Source organism: Seriola lalandi, unplaced genomic scaffold (assembly GCF_002814215.2).
Source record: "Seriola lalandi dorsalis isolate HSWRI2012SDOR001 ecotype SW California unplaced genomic scaffold, Sedor1 jcf7180002054443, whole genome shotgun sequence".
Lineage (NCBI taxonomy): Eukaryota > Metazoa > Chordata > Actinopteri > Carangiformes > Carangidae > Seriola > Seriola lalandi.
The window spans coordinates 424,910-447,650 of record NW_019524996.1 but is presented as its reverse complement, the minus strand read 5'-3'; the positions used below and the strand labels follow the sequence as shown (position 1 = coordinate 447,650).

The following is a 22,741-nucleotide window of genomic DNA, read 5'->3' as shown; positions in this document are numbered from 1 at the left end:
CCCCCCCCCCCCCCCCCCCCCCCCCCTTTGTCATCTTCCACTGTGTAGTCTTTACCTCATTTCTAATCCCAGACCTGCTGTTCCTCACCTGTCCTCTAGCTGCCCCTACAGAGTCTGCTGCTCCTGTACATCACCTGATCCAATCACCTGCCTGCACAGCTGCTTCATATCAGTCATTAGCCCCAAAGTGGACTGGATAGCGTGTCTTAACTTTGCAGCCTTGCTCCTGCTCTGATGAACCCTCTGCCAGTTTGCTGACACCTGCTTTTCTACATTAGCGCTTTAGTCTTCTACCTGCTCTTGCTGCCTTCACGCTGCTGAATGTAAGCTTCACTTTAGCTCCTGGTTGTAATATTGGAAACTGGCTAACATGCTATGCTAACAGTTCAGAGGTCAGTTCAGTGTCTTCATCAGGCGGTGCCAGTGTGGAAAAGTAATTTTGATCTTTTCTTTGCTTTTTTTAGAAAGGATCACTTGTTTCATGTTGAGCTTTATTCTCCTTTTGTAATGAGTCAGTGTGTACAGATTAATTTGAATTGTTCTTGCACAGTGGTTGCTTATAAACCTGCTCAAATATTACCAAAGTAGAAGAAGAAGAACAAGGAAACACTATAAACACCTCTGTGCTCAGGATTTCTGTTGAATGTATGCAGATATTTTTTTTTAATATAAACTTTAGAGTCTCTGTGGAAGGTGGTAATACACCAAAAAGATGCATCATCATGGCAGTGTGGACACTGTGAAACAGCCCTGTACTAAATATATCCCTTGTGAAGCTTATGTTTATTTTACATGTACAGTACAAAGCAGACAAGCAAACTACTGCCAGACAAGTTGAGCAATTGGGCCTTTGCCCTTTTTCCAAACACTCTGAATATAATTTCTGTCAATATTTCACCAGAGTAAACAGGTAGGTGTTGGATGATTATATAATACAGTATTTAGATGTCACATTTTTGAAGAATGACTGTAAACCAGCCCATGTTTACTTACTGATTTATTCCATATTTCTTGACACAAACAAGAAAGGGAAATCAAACAGTCTGACACTCCTGCCCCTAAATGTTTACAACATTACAGTAAATCCAAATATGATAATGCTTGATAGAATTCTTGTGAAAATGCTAATACTCCTCATTGCAGCTTATTGTTTTGGCTTTGTTGCTTTGTTACATGATGTAGTCTGTGGTTTATGTTATTGACTCCTGTTTCCAGTGGGAGGATGTATGGAGAATATCGAGTGCAGTGACAGGGATATTGATCTGTAGGGCCTGTGGTAATCCAGCAGTCTGTGCAGTGCTCCTGATGACTGTAGTCACTCAGTCTGTCAGTATATATGAATATACACACTTACCGGCCTTTTTATCAGGTACACCTGTAAAAGCTAATGTGATCCAATACAACAGGTCTGACTTAAATTCCACCTTTGCAAAGATAATGTTCAGCTTTGATTGACACTGTCCTACAGGTATGAATTTAACTACATGTTTATATTAAAGCTGTAGTTCGCAGTGAACTGCATCATACTGAGAAGTGTTTCTAATTTTTGGCCCACTCCATTTTATAAACACGAGGGCTGAAGAATATAAGAAACACATTTCAATATAATTCAATCCAGTTCAACACCACCGCAAACTACAACCTCTATAATAAACACAGCTGAATGAACTCTTCTTGGACAGTTTACAAAAAAAAACTGACCATTATAAGCTGTGTTAGTGTAGAATTAATGTCTGAGCTGTTACTGGATTCCATTATATTGCATTATAAGTGTGTCTGATACAAATCAACTTGTTTAAAATTTTACTAACTAACCTGCATTCTTTCTTGCTACTAGCACTGATCTGCTTGTGTTTCAATATACTGACACTGAAACAAGGAAAAACTCTGCCTTGTATTGAGATATTGTATGTAACATAATCTCACCCCATTGGTTGATGTTTTTTTCTTTTTCAAATTGATTGATTGAGTGTAAAAGTCAATATGAATGTTTGTTTGTTTTTTTTTTTGCTACATATTATTCCTTGTATGAGCTCATTGCACAAAACTCAATCACATCAATCAGTCATTAATCCCTTTGAGCATAAATAAGTGAATGCAGCTCAATTATTGAGTAAAGCAGAGAAAAAAGATCAACAACTCAACAAACACTGTGTATACTACATAGTTACATTCACACAGGCTAATGAACAGTCATGTGGAAGGCGGCCTCTGTCCTGTCAGTGCTTTAGTTCTTTCATGCAGGTTTGTGCCAGAGTAGCCCACTCTCCTCTCTCACACACCAACACCAAGCTTAGTGGGCCCGGTGAGAGTCGGTGTGATTAATAGTACCAGCAGTGATTGTTTATCTTACTAGCACGGCTCTATAATGCAAACAGACTTGCTCATACACACCTACACTTTCACAGAGGAGGTAACTGCCCTGCAAAATGGAAAATGCAGCCTGGATTTATGGCATGAAGCGTACAAGGAGATGATATACGGCTGTAATTACTGTACATGGGTCTCTGGATGCCTTTAAATCAGTTCTACACGCTCACACGCTCACAAAAACACACCAGTTCCTTTTCTTCTTTTTTTTTTTTTTTTGCTGTTCTTGTGTAGAGGCAATTGTTTTTTAGAAACAGAAAGCATCAGTGAACACGTTGATTGTAATTTGTGTCTTGTCTCCCCATCCCAGGTTTCCCCTCCTCACCTCACTGACCCATGAAAGAAGCCATGCCGGTGCTCACAGCAGGAGCGGGTGAGACGAGTTGGCACAGATGCTTCACACATACTGTTCATACTGCTGGATGATGGTGTGCCCCATCTGCTCGCGTTAATGTACACAATGGTTTTCTTATTCCCCTCCTCTGTAGGGCTTCATGAGACGTTGGCCCTGCTGACCTCTCAGCTGCGGCCCGATGCCAACCACAAAGAGGACATGGTGTTCCTCAAAGATGTCTTCAGTGAGAGGAGCCTGGGATACCTGATGAAGGTGAGGAAATCTTATTACTACTGAAACTGAGTCTTATTCCACAAGTAACCATTAATATTTACATTTAGATGCAGTTTGGATCTTTGCGCTGTTAAATTTTGGAACATTTTTGCTTGAAAAAGAAGGTTCAGATTTGATTGTGCCTTATGTCTTGAAAATCTAAATCTTTTTTTAAAATCTAGCCTGTTTCCTTAAGTGACAGGACAGAAATCAGGTCATTTGAGTTTTCTGGTCAGTTGGCAGGACATCATTTGTCACTGCCATCTAAAACTGTCACAAATGACTGTCACAAAAATGACTCACTGTTTTGATTTTGTTTTCTGAACTGCCACCACCATGATTAAAGTTTGGTAAAGTGTGGGCAAGTAAACTTGGCTATTGCTCAGGAAAGATCAGAGTTGTTGGAATGAAATAGGATGCAAACAACAGTCTGTTTGTGACACAACCATCCATGTCTCAGCCTCATGCTTTTTCAGTCATTATTACAGTCATTATTTTCATGGTAACGAGAGGCTGCTTGCCAGCAAATATAAAAATAAGCCATGTGTGATACTGGGCAACTGGCATCATGCAGAAACGTAAGGTTTAGAAATGAAAAACTATCAAAAGAATCTAGCTGCTGGGTTTATTTTAATAAGAACTGTACTGTGTGTCAGGTGAGCAACAATGTATTCATCCTCTGTGCAGTGGATGGAAGTGTTGTTGTTGTATATTTCCCTTTGACTCATACCGAAATATTAAATGAAGTCCCTAGTAGATATTTTGAATAGAGAGAATAATCCAGATTGTCTCCATGGGGTACAGAAGATGATTCCTAATGACTTTACTGATTCCCTGATAAAAGTGTCTAGACTTGGATGCATATGTACATTATTCTTTGCTTGACCTTTACAGTTTTCCAGAATGGTGCACTCCTTTATGAAACCGTCTCCCCTAATGAACTAGATTTGTTTTTGTCACAGATCCATGAGAAGCTGAGACAGTATGAGAGACAGAGTCCAACACCTGTCCTCCACAGTGCCTCTTCTCTGGCAGAGGATGTAAGTTCATCACACACACTCACAGTAAATGATTTTTCCACTTGGGCCCAGAAGTCAGTCACAATGAGTTAGCTCCCACAGAGAAGCAGTGCAGGTATCAAAAGTGAATTTTAATGTCCTCAAAGTGCTGAATCATCCCGATGCTCATTTAATGAAACTCCATATCCTGGTGCTCTCTCGCTCCCACCAGTTATCAGTGCGGGAAACTGCTGACCTTAGCTGCTCACTACTTATCTCCCCCTGCGTGCATGTCTGTGTCTCTCTCTCTGCATTTATTCTAAACTGTAGCTTGCATTCCCGGTATCCACACACACAGGTTCACGTCAGGTCAGGGCTCATGGTTCGTGTGTGTCTGTGTGCGTGTGTGTTGTGATCTGTAGGTGGCAGAGGAGCTGCAGAGTGGACCAATGAGCACTGAGGAGAAGGAGCTTCTGCACTTGCTGACATCGCCTCATCTCAAGGTGAACACACTTTGTAGCCGTCAGTCCTACAGTGTTACTTTGTAGGAAAATTTTAAAACATGAAAAACTGCGGGCTATCTGGAATAAGAACCAGAAACAGAGACATATAGCGAACAGCCACAATAAGTTGCCACCAATCCAAAGAACATTCTTGCTCAGAACATGAAGAGCTCGTGTTTCACTATTTCACATTAGAGTGCATCCATGTGGCCGTTTCATTTGCTCTGACATCAGACTGTAAACTCATGTCTGAAGCTGTTTGCAGATTGTGGCAGACGTCAGGGTGCTCTGTCTGCTCCCCGGCAGCCCAACGTCAGCATTGTAATCTCAGCACGTCGCTTTTATGTCCCATCAGGCTGTTCTTTCAGTGCACGACACTGTGGCTCAGAAGAACTTCGACCCCGTGCTGCCGCCGCTGCCGGATGACTTCGAGGACGAGCTGGAGGAGGAGTCGGTGAAGATTGTCAGGCTGGTGAAGAACAAGGAGCCTCTGGTGAGTTGTGACAGAAAGATGAGAGTGGAAATGAAAATTTAGGAGTCTGCAGGAGAACAGGGTGGGAGAGACCGGGATTATGGGACCGAGGCCTTTGTGCTTTTCTGTTAATGATCTTATTCATTTGTCTGTACTCCAGGGAGCCACCATCAGGCGGGATGAAGCCACCGGGGCGGTGATCGTGGCTCGGATCATGAGAGGAGGTGCAGCTGATCGAAGTGGTAAATTGTGCTGCTTCTTGTTTGTTACTCTGTAGTTTTTACAAACCTTGTCACATGGCAAGTCTGCCAGTAGCTGTAGGTGGACTGGAACCTGGGAACTGGAACACAGACAAGTGAAATGAACCAAAAAGGTTGCATGATGATTGCAAGATAAATTCCAGACAAAGCTGTGTTTATTTTTTATCTTTTCATGAATCTTTTATTCATGAAGTACCGTATGATTTTACCTTCCCAGGTCTATAAACATTTTTCAAATAAAGAAGTCGGAGCAGAGACTTTTAATGACCTGCCCTCCTCTCTGTGACCCCACCCCTCTAAGAAGTATTTGCTACTAAATATTTGATAAAATTTTCTGATATTTTTCGTGTTTTAACACTGTAATTTTGTTTGCTAATGCTGTTTAAAATCCTCTCCTCCAATAGCATGGGAATGAGGGCGCTGAGTAAAACGCACTGGCATTGCCTCATTTAATCCCTTGAGGTTTTGCAGAGGAGATGCTGAACAGGAGAAAACATAATTGGCCACATCAAAGTGATGGTGGAGAAAAGAACAGCATATTTAATGACTTATCACAGCACAAACTATTATCATATTACAAATGAACTGAAAAATATGCAATATGTGAATATGCACCATTAATCAAAAGTTTCTCATCATCAAACATTTACTCTTGTCCAGAGGTCAGCAACTTTCTGAGTTGTTGAGTCTTTTGAGCAAGTGTCAGGTGAATTGAATTGAAGTGAAGTGTCAGTAATGTTTTTAAGCTGAAAACAATGGGTGAGCAAAAAACCCCCCAAAGAAACAACTAACATTTCTACCATGTTTGTGTAACTTGTTTGTGTTCTGTAACTTTGGCTGATTATCTCTTCTACTCATTCTGACTTTTGGTTTTAAAATTTAAAGAGACAATGCACCCTATGATGAGGCATCACAAGTAGATTTTATTTTCAATGAAGTGGTCACAAGAATGTTAATGTTAATTATTATGGTTAAAAATTAGTTTTGGAGACATTTAGCTGTTGTGGAACAGTTTAAAGAAGCAGGAAAGAATCAGGGATGACAAGCAAAAACGTTCCCAGCATGGATATGAGCCAGGACGTTGCAGTAATGTAGCACAGCCCCGAGACAAACTGAGCCACCATGACGCCCTGAGAGACCTCCTGAGTTTTACAGCAGTGTGATGGCATTTGTCTTCTTGCAGCCAGTGAAAATGAGCCAAACTGTTTCCTGAAAAAATACATACGAGTGGGATAACAAATCAAAACCTGATACTCTAATGAAAGTGGGATCAAAGCCTGAGTGTGAGAGAGATGCATTGTGGCAGCAGCAGAAGAAAAATGACAGTAGTGGTGTGGCTGCTGCTGAAACTCAAAGCTCTCAACGAGTTGCCAGAGAGTCAATCAAAATGATATAGACTCCTTTCATGAGCGTTACCATAGAAATATTAGCCACACGCAGGTGTGTGCGTGCCCGTGTGTGTGTGTTATTTGGCAGTAGAAACATGCATGCTGCGAAAGTAAACCAATCACTGTCCGCATCCATTAATCGTTACCATTTCCCTCCATTTTCTTGCTGTGTCAAATGATGGAAAAAGCTCTCGTCCGTGTGGAGACAGAGGCTGTAGACAGATTTGAGAAGTGGCCTCAGGCATGTGTGTGTGTGTGTGTGTCTGGTAGATGCATACATTATATGAATGCACCTATGTGGTTCTCCCTCCTGAAGGAAAAGGCGTATTGATCTCACTCCTCTCAGCCTTTGGTTTCATTGTTGTGGCTGTAGCTAAACGGATCACAGCTGAGGATGGAGGCAGCCTGTATCAGTGGATCAGACAGCAATACTGTTGTTAAGATACGACTGATAAACCCCACAGACCAGGGACGCTCGGTGAAGCCTCTTTGATTGTCATTGATGTCTCTGCCCCACAATCTGTGTCTTCATGCTATCTCCTCTCCTCGCAGGTTTGGTCCATGTTGGAGATGAACTCAGGGAGGTGAACGGAGTCTCGGTAATCCACAAGAGACCAGATGAGATCAGTCAGCTGCTGGTAAGATAGACGTTACTACTGTACACTCTATAATTAGTGACACTGGTGTAATTAGAGAAATACACAAGTACAATTACAATATTTCATATTGCATTTTTGGACTGTTACTTGCTTAAAGTTCAGCCTATAATTATAATTTGAAGAAATGTTATATTGAAATGGAAACGATTACACACTTGCTTACCTGTGCAAAAATTTTTTAAAGACAGTTTTACAGGTTTTATTTCTACATACACAAGAAATATGAACAGTGAAATTCAGTGTGGCACGCTCATTAACTCTGTGCTAAAAGACTAGAGTGAAAAATAAATAGCAGTCCCAGAATTATAAAGGGTAAAATAAACCATAAATATAGGTAAAATGTTTACTATTGTAAACTCCTATTTTGTGCCCACACCATTAAAACCTACGTAACATAAATGTCTAAACTCAGTGAACAATTTGCCCCAGTCAGCAGCTGCACACTGGAAGTCTACAACCAAAACCACTGAGATATTCTGAAAAGCACTCTATAATATCTTACATCAACTCTATGATGATGTTCTCATGTACTTTTACACTCACAGCACATGCACAGCCTGTAGGGCTGAAATTAAAACAATTCTCTAGGATGATGATGAGTAGTAGTAGTGAATCCTCACCCAACACGTTCTGTCCATCTTTTTTTAATTTGCAAACAGTCTTCACTGATAGTACATTAAAAGTCAAATCCACGTCAGAGTGCCTTTAATCCAAGAATATCCTGTGTTTGTCTTTAATTTGAGACTCACGACCTCCTCTCTACTAATTCCTCTTGTCTATTTGTGATATAGTCCCAGTCCCAGGGCTCCATCACTCTAAAGATAATCCCTGCCATTAAGGAGGAGGACCGACTGAAGGAGAGCAAGGTGAGATGGAGCAGGAGTGCGACGGGAAAACAATGGATCACAGAGTGGTTGGAGCCTTTCGGGTGTTATTCCAGATTATTTTTTGACATAAACAGCTGATTAAAAATAGCAGTTTAATTTCTGATCATCACCATGTTTATGCAAATCTCCAAGGCAGACAAGACGGATCAACAACTTCACTCCTGTTTATTTACAAAAATAAGTATCTACACAGGGTGCCTTTTTGTTTTCCACAATTCTCACACAGCCAACACATTTGCTTCCAGGTCTATATGAGAGCCTTGTTTGACTACATCCCATTGGAGGACAAGGCCACGCCGTGTCAAGAGGCGGGACTTCCCTTCAAACGGGGAGACATCCTGCAGGTCGTGACCCAGGACGACCCCACGTGGTGGCAGGCCAAACGAGTGGGAGACAGCAACCTGCGGGCCGGACTCATCCCCTCCAAACAGTTCCAGGAGAGGTGAGGTCAAATCATGTGCCTGTGCTGTTTAACTGAACTCCCTGTGGTGTAAACTAATCAGCATCAGGACTGAATGATTCACCCATATGCTGCCGATATTTATGTCATCCAGCCATTTGTAATCTTTTAAATCCACATTCATGTGTTCCACTTTGAGGGGTCAACTATGATTAGATGGAGCATCAAAGCAGTGTGGAAAAAAAATAAATCAAAACACAGCCTTGAACAGGCGCACGCTGATACAGTAAGTGTCATAATCCGTTAGTAAGATGATCTCAGCTGGCTGGGAGATCCCTGCCAAACACTGCCGCGCCTGTAGGATTAATACCCACAGTTTGAACACAGAGAGAGACACAGGTCAGAGGAGTAACCGAGCTCTGAGAAGCTTTTTTTATATGTTAAATTAAGGTTTACGATGAAATAACATAGATAGGGGTTAGGAGAGACACAAAGCTATCACAATGGGGCATAGAATGACGACAAAAAGTCTGTGCGTAGGAGCCCAATGTCTTATAATCCATCCATGTGCGTTTTATGTTCCTCTGAATTTAATGTGTAAATCTTTTATTCTACCTGTCTGTCATTTCCTCCTTACCTTTCACTCACTGTTTATTTCTGTCCTGATGATCCTCTTCCTGCCTTCGTCCTCTCTGGCTCTCTCTGCACATTCCTCCAGGCGACTGGCCTACAGGATGAAAATGGGCACGCTCCCGAATCCAAAATCCCCTAAAAAGCCTGTCTGTAAGTTTCTGCTTCCCAGGATTCCACTGCATCCTAAGCATCATCTCATAATTACAGTTTACTACCTGCAGCATCTCTCACTATCAGCTCTCATTTCTCCACTAATGCACTCAGTCACTCTCATTATAGGACAATAAATCCTCCAGTGGATAAATGCAGCAATGTTTTCATTGACATTTATTGACCTTTTTTGCTGGTAATTGGCGTTCTCGGAGGCATTAGTATTCATTGTCCGTCCTCGCCATACGGCTGTGTAGATGTGTTTTTAAAGGGATGAGAAGGAGAGAGATGGAGGGGCACAGAGACGGAGGGAGGGATCACAAATATGAATTAATCTCTTTCATGTTTAGTCCATCTGGTCAGCGAGTGGGCTGTGAGTTCAGTTTATATAGATCCAGACATCGTTGCAACAGGCGCCCACTGAGAACCAAAGCCTCATCAATACATTACAGCTTCTCACTTTCTCACTTGATACCATAGGGGCGGCGTGTAAACAGTCAGGTGAGTGGCTAATGTGAGTGGTGGCTCTTCGTGGTTCATAAGCTGCAGGCGATCCGATTAGGCCTGAGCCACGGGGCGACAACAAGAGCTTAGCAACATGGCAGCTAGCTCTGCTTTGCCACGCAGCAGCGAGCCTGCGGGGACTCTTCTGTCTCAGCCTCCCTCCACGCTCCTCCAGCTCTCTGATTAATTCCCCTGAACCCCAGTGGGGCCTTTAAATGTGGGTCTCCCCCTGTCTCATCAGTGACGTCATTCTGACAACTGCAGAATCTATAAATCCTCGAGCCCAGCTTTCACAAAATTTCCAAATTTCTTATGTCATTTACACAAAATAACTTGTCATTTAACCTACTGTGATGATAATGTGTCACGCTTTGTTCTTCTTTGTTGCACACGGTGTCAGATGACCAAGGATGTGATAAAGGTGGGTACATGTGCAGCCACAAACAAGCTTCATCCAGAACACACAAAGAAACATCCACACACACTAGAAAAATGTTAATGGAGGCGTGTGTGTGTGTGTGTGTGTGTGTGTGTGTGTGTGTGTGTGGCTTGCATGTGTGCTAGTGTGGTGTGTGCATTTGGGATTTTTACTGCTTCCAGCTTAATTCCTTCCCTCCTGCTGTTAGTGTACCAGAGCAGAATAGAGATTCTGTGTGTGTCAGTGTGTGTGTGTTATACCTGGTGATGTGCAGGCAGAATAACATCCCTGGGGATTTGACTCCAACCAAGCAGAGGTTGTTAAAGATAACAATAGCTCCTTTTTCGGTCTGCGTCATCCTCAGTCCATTGTTCTGTTGTTTTTCATCCTCATCTTCCTCTTCTTTTCTGCTGTGTTTTCAGACATCGTTTTAATGTTGTTTTATTCCGTTTCTGTTCTGCGATTTTTTTTCCACCCATGGTTTGTCTGTTTTCTAAAATCAGAACATCGTCACAGTCTTATTTTGTTTTGGAATTATGGATTTGTAGGTTTGTGTATGTGAGGCAGTTTCTGTCTCAGCTGTGCAACAACAGGGAGGTCAGGTTTGTTTACATGTGTGTGGGTCACAGAGACTTGGCTCACAGCTGGCTCCCTTCCAGATGGAGAGCCTCGCCGCCTCCTCTCTCATCTCCTCTTTTATCCTCTCCAATCTTCATCAAGCCTTTGTTAGTGGCTGTTGCCTCCAGCAGCGTTCCTTCATTATCTCTTGGCTGCCTCCCGCTGTCTGCCTGCCTGCTGCCTGCCGGCCCCGCCTGCCCTCTCCAGCGCCCATAGTCCACCCGCCCTGCTCTTTAACTCTTCCACCTCCCCTACTCCTTGACTCTTCCAGGTCTCTTACCCTGTGCTTACCCCCTCTTTTCCCTGCTTGCCTCCCTACAGAGGACTGTGACTGTGAGGGCTATTTCAATGGACAGTACATAGGTGAGAGCGTGAACATCTTTCTCCACCTCCTTCTCCCTATCTGCTATTTGCCTGTTGCAGCCTGGCTATGTGCTGGTTCCCTGGTTGCCCTGGGCGGGGCGTCAAACTGACTGCTTGTAGGGTTGACCCGTCTGGTGCTGGGGTTGAGGGATTAGAGAAAGGGTGAGGGTTTCGAAGGATAAAGAGATGGGATCAAACACAATGCCATAAGAGGGAAATCAGAGAGATGGGTGATGATTCACAATTAACCTGTGCCAGGCGAAGGGAAGACCTGCAGATGTAGGGAAAACAAACCTTGTTGCAGTGTTTGTACAAAACGTGAAAGGAAAACAAAGTAGAAAAAACTGTGTAGGAAGTGTCGTCTCACACTTCTGCAGGTGCCAGTAATTAGAGTATAATTAGAGTTAACAGACGAGTTAAAGTGTCAGACATTAAAGTACAGAGGCCATAAAGACTTAGACAGTGTCACATATAAAATGATGATGATTTGGTTAGTAGAGAATTTGTGCTGGTTAAGAGAGTGTAATTTTTTTCTAATTTTCAAGTAAGGAAACAAAGAGACAGTCACACATCAAATAACTGCAAACATGAACACAGCGGGTCAGCTGAACGTGACAAAACTATTCCTATTTTATTACCCAATGAGTTTTTCCCAGGAACTATGGACCTGTAAAATAAATCATTACCAAATCAAATCACAGTGATGGTAAAATGTATTTAGGTAGCCAGGGATTTTATGTCGTGATAACAGGCTGTGCTGAATTCAAATTGGGGTGGAGGGAATATGTTAGTCCCCTTTATCCTCAACCCCTCTCCAGCCTTCCACTGACCTCCCCTTCCTCGCTCTTTTCAGCCCAACCTGACCCCCATTTTTCTCCCTCACATCCTGCGAGCTGCTGGAATGACGATGAGTTCAAGGAACGATCTAAACTCACCGAAAGCTTGACAGCACCTCCTCACTGTAACACAAAATACATTTTTTTAAAAACCGTATTTGTGCTTACTATGTTGCACTCTGCTTGGAGCTGTAAAACCTTTCCCCCTTACCATCCCTCCACCCACCTCCTCCACCCAGCAGTGTTTGGATCCTCCTCAACCTGCCTCCCTCCCGTCCTGCATCTAACTAACTGCCCCTGCTGCTGTGGCCAGTGCACTGCTTCCCCCTTTCCCAAAACACCCCCCTCCTCTCCCCCTCATGAGGGCCCCGCTGCGTTGTTGGACGCATTGCACACTCAACCAGGCACGTTCGCTGCTCGTTCACCCTGTGATGGAGGTGTGAGGCTGGGTTGTGTGATGCTCTAACGCCAGTTATAGTCTCTCCTAAGTGTAAAGCAGTGGCGCCCTCCTGTGGCCAGGTGTTTTCCTGGGAATTTTATTCAGGTACAGTGCCCGGCTCATTCCCGCAGGTACACACCACTGATAAGGGGGGATACAGACAGGCCTGGTCATGGGAGACCCTCATTTGCAGTCACTCTCTGCCATTGATGCGGCGTTTCCCAGGGCCAGGATGCCTGTCTGTCCCGCCTCAGCACTCTAGCCTCGTTCAAAGCAGCATGCCTTGTTTGGAACATAATGTTGGAAAATGTTGTTTATCTTGGGTCACTGAACTTCTGAAATAATCATCACTTAAAAAATTGAATACAAAGTATATTTTGCTTAAAAGGTTTTAAACATATTTTCTGTCAGCTGCATGTGATCCAGTTTTCGGTTGAAGCATGATGTCTAATGGCTCCAAGTTCAGCTAATATCTGTCACTATCAAGTATTTACAGTTCAAATAAGAGTGAGCTATTTTCATCCATGTGCACTGTTTACAAAGTTTTTTTTTTTAATGCATGATTGTCAATGAGTTGATCTTAACTTTATTAAAACCATGTTTGCTCACTGCAATTATCTAATAACTTTTTAAAAAAGTATATCTGCATCCTGGCAGTGAAGTAGTGCACTCCTGTGTTATGTAACCTTGTGTAAATGATTTAATGGCTCATGGCATCTGACCCAACACCTTGGTTTTCTGTTCCTTCTTCCCTCCTTTCTCTGGCCTCACTGTAGCTGGTTTACGGAGGAGTTTCCGGCTGAGTCGTAAGGACAGGCAAGGATCATCAGGAGAGGGCTCTGATCCCGGAGACCCCGACTTCATGACTTACGAAGAGGTGACCCGCTACCAGCAGAGGCCCAATGAGAGGCCTCGCCTGGTGGTTCTGATCGGTAGGACTGAGCCACTGAAACACACAAACGTTCTCCTAAGATCATAGTGACATCTGCTGGATTAAAGCATGTGCTACAAGAAACTGATGATCCAGTATCAACAGCTTTATCAACATGATGATAGACTACATTTATTTCTCTCCTTTAAACACACAACTTGCTCCCATAGGTTCCCTCGGAGCACGAATCAATGAACTCAAACAGCGGGTGATTGCTGAAAACCCACATCGTTATGCAGTAGCTGTACCACGTGAGTTGCTCTTCTCAGCAATAACACACAACGAATCTATCAATTAACCAACATTATTGTAAGCCAGTTTAATCACATACAACTAACTCCTCTTGTACGTTCCCACAGACACCACCAGGCCCAAGAAACCTCATGAGAAAGAAGGCGTGGAGTACCACTTTGTCACAAAACAGCAATTTGATGCAGATGCTTTGAACAACAAGTATGTTAACACTCATACATGTAGATGTTGTGTAAACATCTGATCTGTTTCCTGGTGAAGTTTAGAGGTTTACTGCTTCTCTTCAGGTTCATAGAGCACGGGGAATACAAAGAGAACCAGTACGGCACCAGTATAGAGGCGATCCGCTCCGTACAGGCCAAGAAGATGTGTATAGTGGATGTGCAGCCTGAGGTAGGAGTCATGTAACCCCGCTTTCTTCATATACATCCACTATCTATCATGTCAGAGTACAGATCCTGGAGGCAGTCACATCAGATCTGATCATAATGTGGAGAGTCTGATACATGGCTGTTGGCTTTGTCCTGTCATGTTTGCCTTCTGACTTGAATTTTTCTCTTTCCTCTACTGTGTCACCACTTCAGGCCCTGAGGAGGCTGCGGACAGCAGAGTTTAAGCCCTACGTAATATTTGTCAAACCTCGTGTTCCTGAGAGCAGACGCCGCCGCAGTGCTGCCACTTCGCCAGGAGGGGGAGAGCATGGCCGCGTAACAGTGAGTCCTGTTTTCTCTTATCAGTAATGGCCGTGTCCCAGCTCAAGGCTTTTCTGAATGTGGCCTAGGGGGACACACATCTTTTGCAGCTCTTAATATTCTGCAAGCCATTATCCACTAGTAATTCTTGTTCACTGTTTAATGGAGCAGTCTGACGATTCTTGCCAACTCGTTAAGTATGGAAATCTGCAACCACTACATAATGATGAGGTAAATAAGCGCAGCTGGCAGATTATTAGGAACGCCAAGCTAAACCAATGCAGTCGAATACAACAGTCTTCTTCTATTAAGGTTGTAATGTTCAGTTTGTGTTGAAACTGTTTGCATTGATTCAACTGCTGTTGAACTGTATTACATGATACAGAGAGGTAGGTTTGCTATATAGCTTTACCTTTATTGATATAAATGGGGTGGACAAAGTAATAGAAACACTGGTCCGTATAATGCAATACAGTTCAACAAAAAGTCAACATAACTTTCATGAAGGAGGACTTATTGCAGGAGTGTATCAGACTGCATTATTTTTAGCTCGATATACCCAATTATCTGACAACTGGATTTATTACATGAATTTATTACATAGTTTGTTTGTCTAGGACACATTTCACCAATCTTGCAACATGCAAGCTGTGATTTGCAGCTTGAGATAATTTCCCCACATTTATCTAATCAAAACAAACATGTTTCCTGAAACACAGGCTCTGAAATGTATATGTAATTTGCAGGTGACAATTATTTGTGAAAGCAGCTGGTTGTTTAGTTAGACTCTGATTTGTACAAATGTGAGCACTAAGAAGGGCCACATGATTCACAGGCTGGATCATTGCAGGTTTCTGCCTTCAGGTCCTCCATAGGACTCGATCGAGACAGCCTCAGTATATGTGTGTGTCTCCATATAAATCCCTTCATTTTATTTTTTGCAACAGGACGAGGACCTGCAGGAGATGCGTCAGTCTGCCATTCAGATCGACCAGCAGTATGGACACCTGGTGGACCGGGTCCTGATCAAGGAGGACTCGGCCAGTGCCTGTGCAGAACTGCGAGGTATTCTGGAAAGGCTGGAGCGAGAATCCTTCTGGGTGCCTCTCTGCTGGGTGCGGACCTAAAGATACCTACCTACCTACCCCCACCCCACATGCATCTTCCAGAGGAACTTCACAGCCCACCCACCCAAATCCTGCACAAGTCCCTCTCCTCATGAGCTGACACCCCCTGTCCCCCCGGAGTCAGACAGCCATTAACTGCAGCACCAAAGGGAGAGGATGATGTCAGAGGAAGACCTCATTGTCTGGGGTGTTGCCGCAGATGGACAGCTCAGTTTATTGTCACTTCCTCAATGATCGCTCCTTTCTCGTGTCATATTTATTCAGGTTTTCTTTGAATTTATTTGACTTCAAACACAGGGAACAGAAGAAAGTTTGTGGTTTAACAAGTGTTTTATTCCTCACACTGTCACGCTCTCGAGCTGCATTGTTCAGAGTGTGTCAGGTTTGGGATCCCACTCACAGGATTGCTCAGTCAGTCAGCTTTATTGTGACTCCTGTTGGAGTACCTTCAGTAGCATGTTTTTTAGTTTTACAGTTTTAATGCCAACTGCAGAATGCTTCCTTGTTAATTCTTACTGCTCATGCATCCTGTACAGTATAAGAACCAATCCAACAGGAGAAATTAACATGAATTTAAGGGAATGCTGTTCAACACAAATGTGTTCTTTTTGCTAAACCATTACTATAATTTCCACACATGGACAGAAAAAAAAAAAAAAAAAGATCCAAATAGAATGTGAGAATTTTATTTTCTACAGAACAGTTTGTTTTTAGGAAACGCATGACAACTGGTTATTTAATCTCAGATGTAAATATTGTAAATGTTACTCCTCGTGTGCCAACGAAAGATCTCGTAGCACTTCAATGCAACCTGTTTACCTTCAGTCCCGTGTGTTAAACAATGCTGTGCACAAAGTCTGTGTGGATGGATGTCACAGTGTATGTACACATACACCAACATGTAATGCTACTTTTATGTACAAGAATGGGTTTTGTACAGTTTCCTTGCACATGTGTTTTTTAGACAGAAGAAGATGGTACTAGTTGTTTTCTTCGAGAATCAGGGTTTTGTGTTGTCGAACTGGAGACGTAATATCCACAGATTTCAAATTAGAATTACATGATAAATCTGCAAACTATTTTGATAACTGGTTAATTGTTTATATATTATTAATTGTTCTGGTTACAACTTCTCAATTCTTTTTTTCTTTCTTCGCAATAGTAAACTAAAAGTTCTGAAGTGTCACAAAACTATTTATTTGTAGACTCTATTTTCTGACATTGTACAGAGAGAGAAGTAGTAGTAAAATATTTGGTCAAATAATGAAAATAACTTAGTCACAGCCTTATTTCAAATTAAAGACCTGGCCCTGAGATTATATAAATATGATGTCATCTAGCATTAACAGTGGCAAAATACTTTTTAGGTTACAGGATAGGTTTAAATTTGCCACATATGCGAATTGAAAGAGTTCTTGGTTGTAGCTGTCCCTTCTCCCTCCACTGATTGTGAAAAAATCCCTCCCTTGAGAGCAGGAAAAAAAACTGTCTTGCTCCATATTCAGTTTTCTTTTATTAAGACAGATGATGTTTCGAGATTCAAGATTCACTCTTTAAGAAGGCCTCAGGGCCGAAAAGACCATCTGTCTTATACCATAAGAGGGGATTTTGTACTAAAAAGACAGTTACTTTGGAAGAGAATGACTCATTTTTTTTGTACTCAGACTGCTCAAGCTGATATTGGCTTCAGCTGAACTTAATCATTTTTACACAGAATGAGGACTGTGGATTTTTGTCTCCCATCACTTATATCAAAATCACTTCACAAAGGAATCTTTCACAACCAGTGTGGAGAGGACAAATGATATGGTACAGCGACCAGAGCTTTGTCTTTGGCCTATTACTATTATATCAGGATAGACTTGGAAAAATGTGAACCTATCCTTTAATGACAAATCACATCAATAAGGAAATACAGGCTTATGTCACAGGTGACTAGAAAACGAGTGATCTATACAGGTTGACCAGATTTTGGATAACCTATCACTCCTACACTGGCATCTGATTGAATATGTGAGTGTGTGTGGTGAAAATTAAGCAGCTTCCAGATCCCTTCTGTTCTTTGTTAAAACATGCAATGTCTTCTTGATCTTTTTATGTGCTGTATGAACCCAGAATGTTGAGTTTGTAATGTGACATGTACAAAGTGCCATAATAAAGCTAGCTGAATCAAACTTGTGTTTCTTGAAAATAATTTTCCCCAAAAAAATCCAAAGGCAATGTTTACTTCTACTTATGAAAGCCAGCAGCTTGCTCTAACATTATGATGTGTGTGTTTACCTCTCAGCTGTTGTTGGCTCCCTTGCAGTTCATTTAAGTGCATCTAAAAACACTGCCAGCAGTCCTCGGCTTTGGTCCACAACAGCACATCACATCTCTATTCCATCAGTGTTGTTTTCCAGATGGTTTGCACTGGGGAGAGATTGTCACAGTGATGGATCAGTTGAAAGCAAATCTAAGTTGTGGAAAAGAATTTAAAAGCACCACAGAGAAATCTGAGAGCTACAACTCAAACTTTAATTTCTTCAGTGGTGGTGGAAAACACTTGCTCTCATAGTAACTGAAGAAGTCAAATATAGTATTTTTGATCAAGTACCTCAAAACTAATGATGTGACTGCAGCGTGAGAATATTTTTAAAACAATTAAAAAACACCAGTAGATAATATAAGATTATGCTGCTGTTCTCTGGTTTACATCACTTTAAACTGAATATCTTTGGGTTTTGACATTTGGTGATGTCACTTTGAAATTTAACAGGCCGAATGATTATTTTTATTAATTTAAATAGATTAATTGACAAGGAAAACAATGTTAGATGCAGCTCTAATTTTTAGGATGATCTTATCTTTTACATATAAAAACTTGTTACTGGTAACCATTGCTTTCTAATAAATCTTAAGTACAATATTTCTTTCTTAAACATAGGGAAGTATAAAGTACAATACATGGAAAATACTCAACCACCTCAAACTTGCACTTAAGTACAGTACTTGAGTACTGAAAGAGTTTTCTTTAAAGATCAATAACAGTCCATTTCCAGCTGATCATGGAAAACATGTAGATCTGTATGACTGCTGCATTCACAGTTATGACTGATGTAACATCACCAGAAAAAAAAGGTTGTTAGTCCCTGTGTTTAAAAACTTGTCACTGATCACAGCTGATTCAAATTGTGTGTTTTGAAATTTACTTTTGGCTCACAGATGTGCGATGCATTTAAGATAAATCCAAATATTACAACAAAAATTGCACAGAGCAAAATAGTAAGAAACATAATTAAAACTGTTCCCTGTGGAGTCGGACAACTTTTTCCTGTTTATGACTTTCCTGTGGCGAACACCTTTTTGGATTCTGCACTAATTCTTCATTACCATCCCCATGTAAGTCTGTAATTGAAAAAAGATAGGAAGCCCATTATTCTGCCTGTGTAGTGCAGGTTTTGGGTAAGTTTTGTGAGGGTTCATCATCAACTCACTCTCTCTCTTGCTCATATGCAATTACCTCTGTGAGCATCCTGCGACTCCTGAGACTGCTGGCACAGCCAATTAAACTGGGTAACAATCATTATAATTAGAGAAGCTGCTCCGCTGAGAAAACAGAACTATGTTAGGGTGAAGGTGTGCTGAGGCTGCACACAGATCCACTGACATTCATTATGGACAAACAAAATATGCTGTTATTCACTGGCTCAGCGGTTAATATGCAGGCCACATAGTCTTATACCTGCCAAAGAGAAACTACCACACACATCTGTGATCTGGTTATAGAAGCTGCCCCACACCGTCAGCCCATTTCTCAAAACAATTATAACAGTTTAAATGCTGATAAAAAAAGATTCGATCTGCTTTTTCCTCAATTATACCACTAAGTCCCAGGAGTCTGGCAGCGCTGGCTCGGTGCTCAAAAAAACAAAATAATTGCATTAATTAATCAATATATGTAATTACTTTCCAAAGCTATATCACAGTTTTAACTTTTGTTTATTTGGTACTAACTTTTTAATGGTGCAACCTATAGTGGAGGCTCTTTATTCTACCTTAAAAGGTATAGTTCAGAATATTTTGGAAATAACAGTTATATTTATTTGCTTTCCTACAAAGATTAAGATAAAAAGATCAATATCAATTTCATGTCACCACTTTAAACACAGAGCCAGAGACAGGATGTGTTTTGCCTAAATGGGGAAACAGATGCTTCTATTTATTGTGAAAAAAATACACCTACCAACAACTATAAAGCCCGCTTCCAGTACTAGCACCATTAATGTTGTTTGTTTCACCTGTACATCAACAGAAATGCTCTGAGAGGGACTAGCCTATACTTAGGCACAGGAGCATTTGAACTAAATGCTAACATCAGCAGGCTGATGGGAATGGCAGTTTCTCAGGTCATAAACCAAAGAACTGAACAAATGAAAATTTTGAACCTGATGATGGCACTGGATGAAAAGTCGAAGGACAGCCGAATCAATACTAAACCAAATGATCATCATCAGTTCACCCTGAAGGGTAACATGAATCTCTGTATCAAATTTCATGGCAATCCATTTAATAGCTACTGGGACCTTTTCATTAAGAATTACTAAAGTGTGGTGCAAAAGAAAAACACCATTGGATCACCATCATCATTAGGGTTCAATGTCTGGGAAGCATCAAGAAATTTGTCAGACGTGAATCTCTAAAATCACAAATTTTACATTTCATACACTTAAGATACAATGAGACAGAGCTGAGCTATGTAGTTGCCCCCCCACTACCTACAGTCTTTAAACAATATAACGTAGCCTAAACATGCCCTGAATCAAGCTTTGTACTTATCACACAGTCTAGGTTGCGTCTCTTGAGCCAGGGTCGTAACAATGTCAAATCTATAACTACAATTATCTTTTTAGTGAGACTTTAGCTAAAAGAGACTGGGCTAATGCAGCTCAAAAGCACAGACTATTTAACATAGATTTTACGTGATTCATATTCTTAGTCAATAGAAAATCAGCACTTGCCATCCTTGTGCACACTGAGGTTTATGAAGTAGGTTTGTTCAAGTGACAAGACAGGTGAGGACAAACACAGAAATTGTTAAAGCACAGTGGAACCAGGGACTTGTAATTAGGCTTAAACATAATGATAATATAATATATAATAATCTAAGATTTGGGTTTGGATTCTCTTTGATTGCTTTTTAGAATATTTTAAAACAGTGTAAACCTAATTAACTGAGGGCATAGAGGTTTAACATGTCCATATATTTAATATTTAACAGAGAGACTGAAGTAGTGATAGTGTGTGTTTTGAGCCATGGAGAGTAGATAAATAAGAAAAAGTGATAGAACATAAACCTTGTCCGAGAAGAGCCTTTGAACTCATTTGGGCCTTAGAGGCGGCATTAATGATGATGATATATTGAGCTATAATTGAATCTGAATTTAAATTACGGTTATATGGTATTTGGCACAGTAGCAGCTCTGTATGAGCCAGACTGGATTTAAGTCAGGTTTAGGGCTGTAGCTGAAGATACAAGGAATTCAGAGAACAGCTGTCATGCTGGAGATGGATGCGATGACCTTAAGATTATAGAGGATGAACTTCACACTCATTTTCCTATTTGAATTGTGGGGTTGAAATGCAAATCGGAGAGAAAAATGTGTTTGTTAAGTGAAGCGCGAGAGTTAAGAGAAATAACCTTTAACAAAGAGCAGATTAGCGAAAGCTGACCTCTATAAATTATCACAGGAAGGGACAAGGTGATTCTGGTGATGTCTACGAGCAGTGTGCTTCGCATTTCTCATTGCTGGATTTAAAATCCAATTATCTGAAATTATTGTCTGACATTTATACATTTTCTAAAGCACAGAAAACATAACCTACCTGTTATGTTGTTTTTCTCTGTGTGGATGCTTGATTTGTTGAGTAAACAGCAATATTTTGTCATAAGTCAAGCCAACATCCATCTGCTTCCTTTGTTTGTTTGCTCTCTTCGATCTGAAGCTAATGATGACAGGTGTTGCCAATGAGTTGATTAGTCAGCTGCAGAGTGACACACGTTAGTCCAGGGATTCACGGATCATGTCTGCTTTGGAGGAAGAACACAAGAGCTGCTGCCAGATTTTGTGATTATATTCACAAGTTAATAATCTGCATATCTTTTTTAATTCCATTTGGAGCCATCAGCTGGTCTAACAGAAAATCAGATAACAAACCCACATGTGCATTCACATGACCACCCTTACATCCTGACACAGTCACATACTGTAAGCAGGGGCTTCAAACTCCTGGATGCCTTACAGTAAAGCACTTATATCCACAATATGGCCAAAAGTATGTGGACATCAATATACTGTTGTGTAATTTTTATGTGGGGCTGTTTTGATCCAATTAAGGGAAATCTTCAACTCCATATTATCCTAAAGATATTCATAATGTAAAACCTAATTTTGGACACTAGTTGTAACTGGTATTTTTTCTGTTGAACCTATTTAATGTATTTACAGTCATGGATTACGTCTCAATATAATTTTCCTATAACAATTTTTTTCTTCAAAATAAAATGTTATTGTCAGTGGTGGAAAAGAAGGTGAGATGGACTATTTAACTAGTATTTATCTTTTCCAGGATTATATTATATGTATTGTATAATCTGTTGTAGTTAATGAAGGTGTGAAGGTCTGTAAAGGTTGTTCAAGCTAGTACATGCTACACGGTATGCATCATGCTGGTGTCTATGACTCTGCGGACACAGAACAATACAAAGAACTTTGTTCTTGCACCACGGTACTCCATGATCTGATTCAACTTTGGAGCATCTTGCTGCATAAACTTGCATATTAATGAGGGAACACTGGTCTGCCACAAATTGCTATAATTCATTCACACTTAAAACTAACAAGCTCTCACTTTCTCTTTCTCTCTGCAGCTGGTTCAAAATGCAGCAACAAGAATTTGAACTAATTCAAGGAAATATGATCACATCACCCAAATCACAGTCTGCAGTCCTCTGGCACGGATCTCCTGGATGTTGGATTAAGATTGGTAACTATAGGAAACAGAGCTGTTGCTGTCAAAGCTCCCAGACTCTGGAACACTCTGCCAGAGGAATTAAGATTCACCACCTCTTCTCACACTTATACAGACAAGTATTTTCATATTAACAGGCTACAACTTACTGTCATTTAATGTGTTGAGCTCATTTTATACTTATTGTGCCTGCATTTTCCTTTTGAAAACGATAACTCCAGAA

General features: G+C 41.1%; 1 protein-coding gene across 3 annotated transcripts in view; it reads left to right on the top strand.

The window, feature by feature from the left end:
- Positions 1–17,681, top strand: part of mpp3a (MAGUK p55 scaffold protein 3a) — a 25,119-nt gene extending 7,438 nt beyond the window's left edge. The window contains exons 2-20 of one of the 3 annotated variants that reach the window (XM_023410989.2): positions 2,681–2,743; positions 2,859–2,977; positions 3,940–4,017; positions 4,398–4,478; positions 4,834–4,971; positions 5,111–5,192; positions 7,151–7,236; positions 8,049–8,123; positions 8,390–8,586; positions 9,263–9,327; positions 10,232–10,252; positions 11,189–11,230; positions 12,545–12,610; positions 13,282–13,437; positions 13,607–13,687; positions 13,796–13,889; positions 13,976–14,081; positions 14,273–14,401; positions 15,328–17,681. In XM_023410989.2, coding sequence (XP_023266757.1) covers positions 2,707–2,743; positions 2,859–2,977; positions 3,940–4,017; positions 4,398–4,478; positions 4,834–4,971; positions 5,111–5,192; positions 7,151–7,236; positions 8,049–8,123; positions 8,390–8,586; positions 9,263–9,327; positions 10,232–10,252; positions 11,189–11,230; positions 12,545–12,610; positions 13,282–13,437; positions 13,607–13,687; positions 13,796–13,889; positions 13,976–14,081; positions 14,273–14,401; positions 15,328–15,507 — 1,833 coding nt within the window. In that variant the 5' untranslated portion in view covers positions 2,681–2,706 and the 3' untranslated portion in view covers positions 15,508–17,681. The remainder of the gene's footprint in view (positions 1–2,680; positions 2,744–2,858; positions 2,978–3,939; positions 4,018–4,397; positions 4,479–4,833; positions 4,972–5,110; positions 5,193–7,150; positions 7,237–8,048; positions 8,124–8,389; positions 8,587–9,262; positions 9,328–10,231; positions 10,253–11,188; positions 11,231–12,544; positions 12,611–13,281; positions 13,438–13,606; positions 13,688–13,795; positions 13,890–13,975; positions 14,082–14,272; positions 14,402–15,327) is intronic. The other 2 variants (XM_023410991.2, XM_023410992.2) reach the window with 2 other exon arrangements.
- The last annotated feature ends 5,060 nt before the right edge of the window (positions 17,682–22,741 follow it).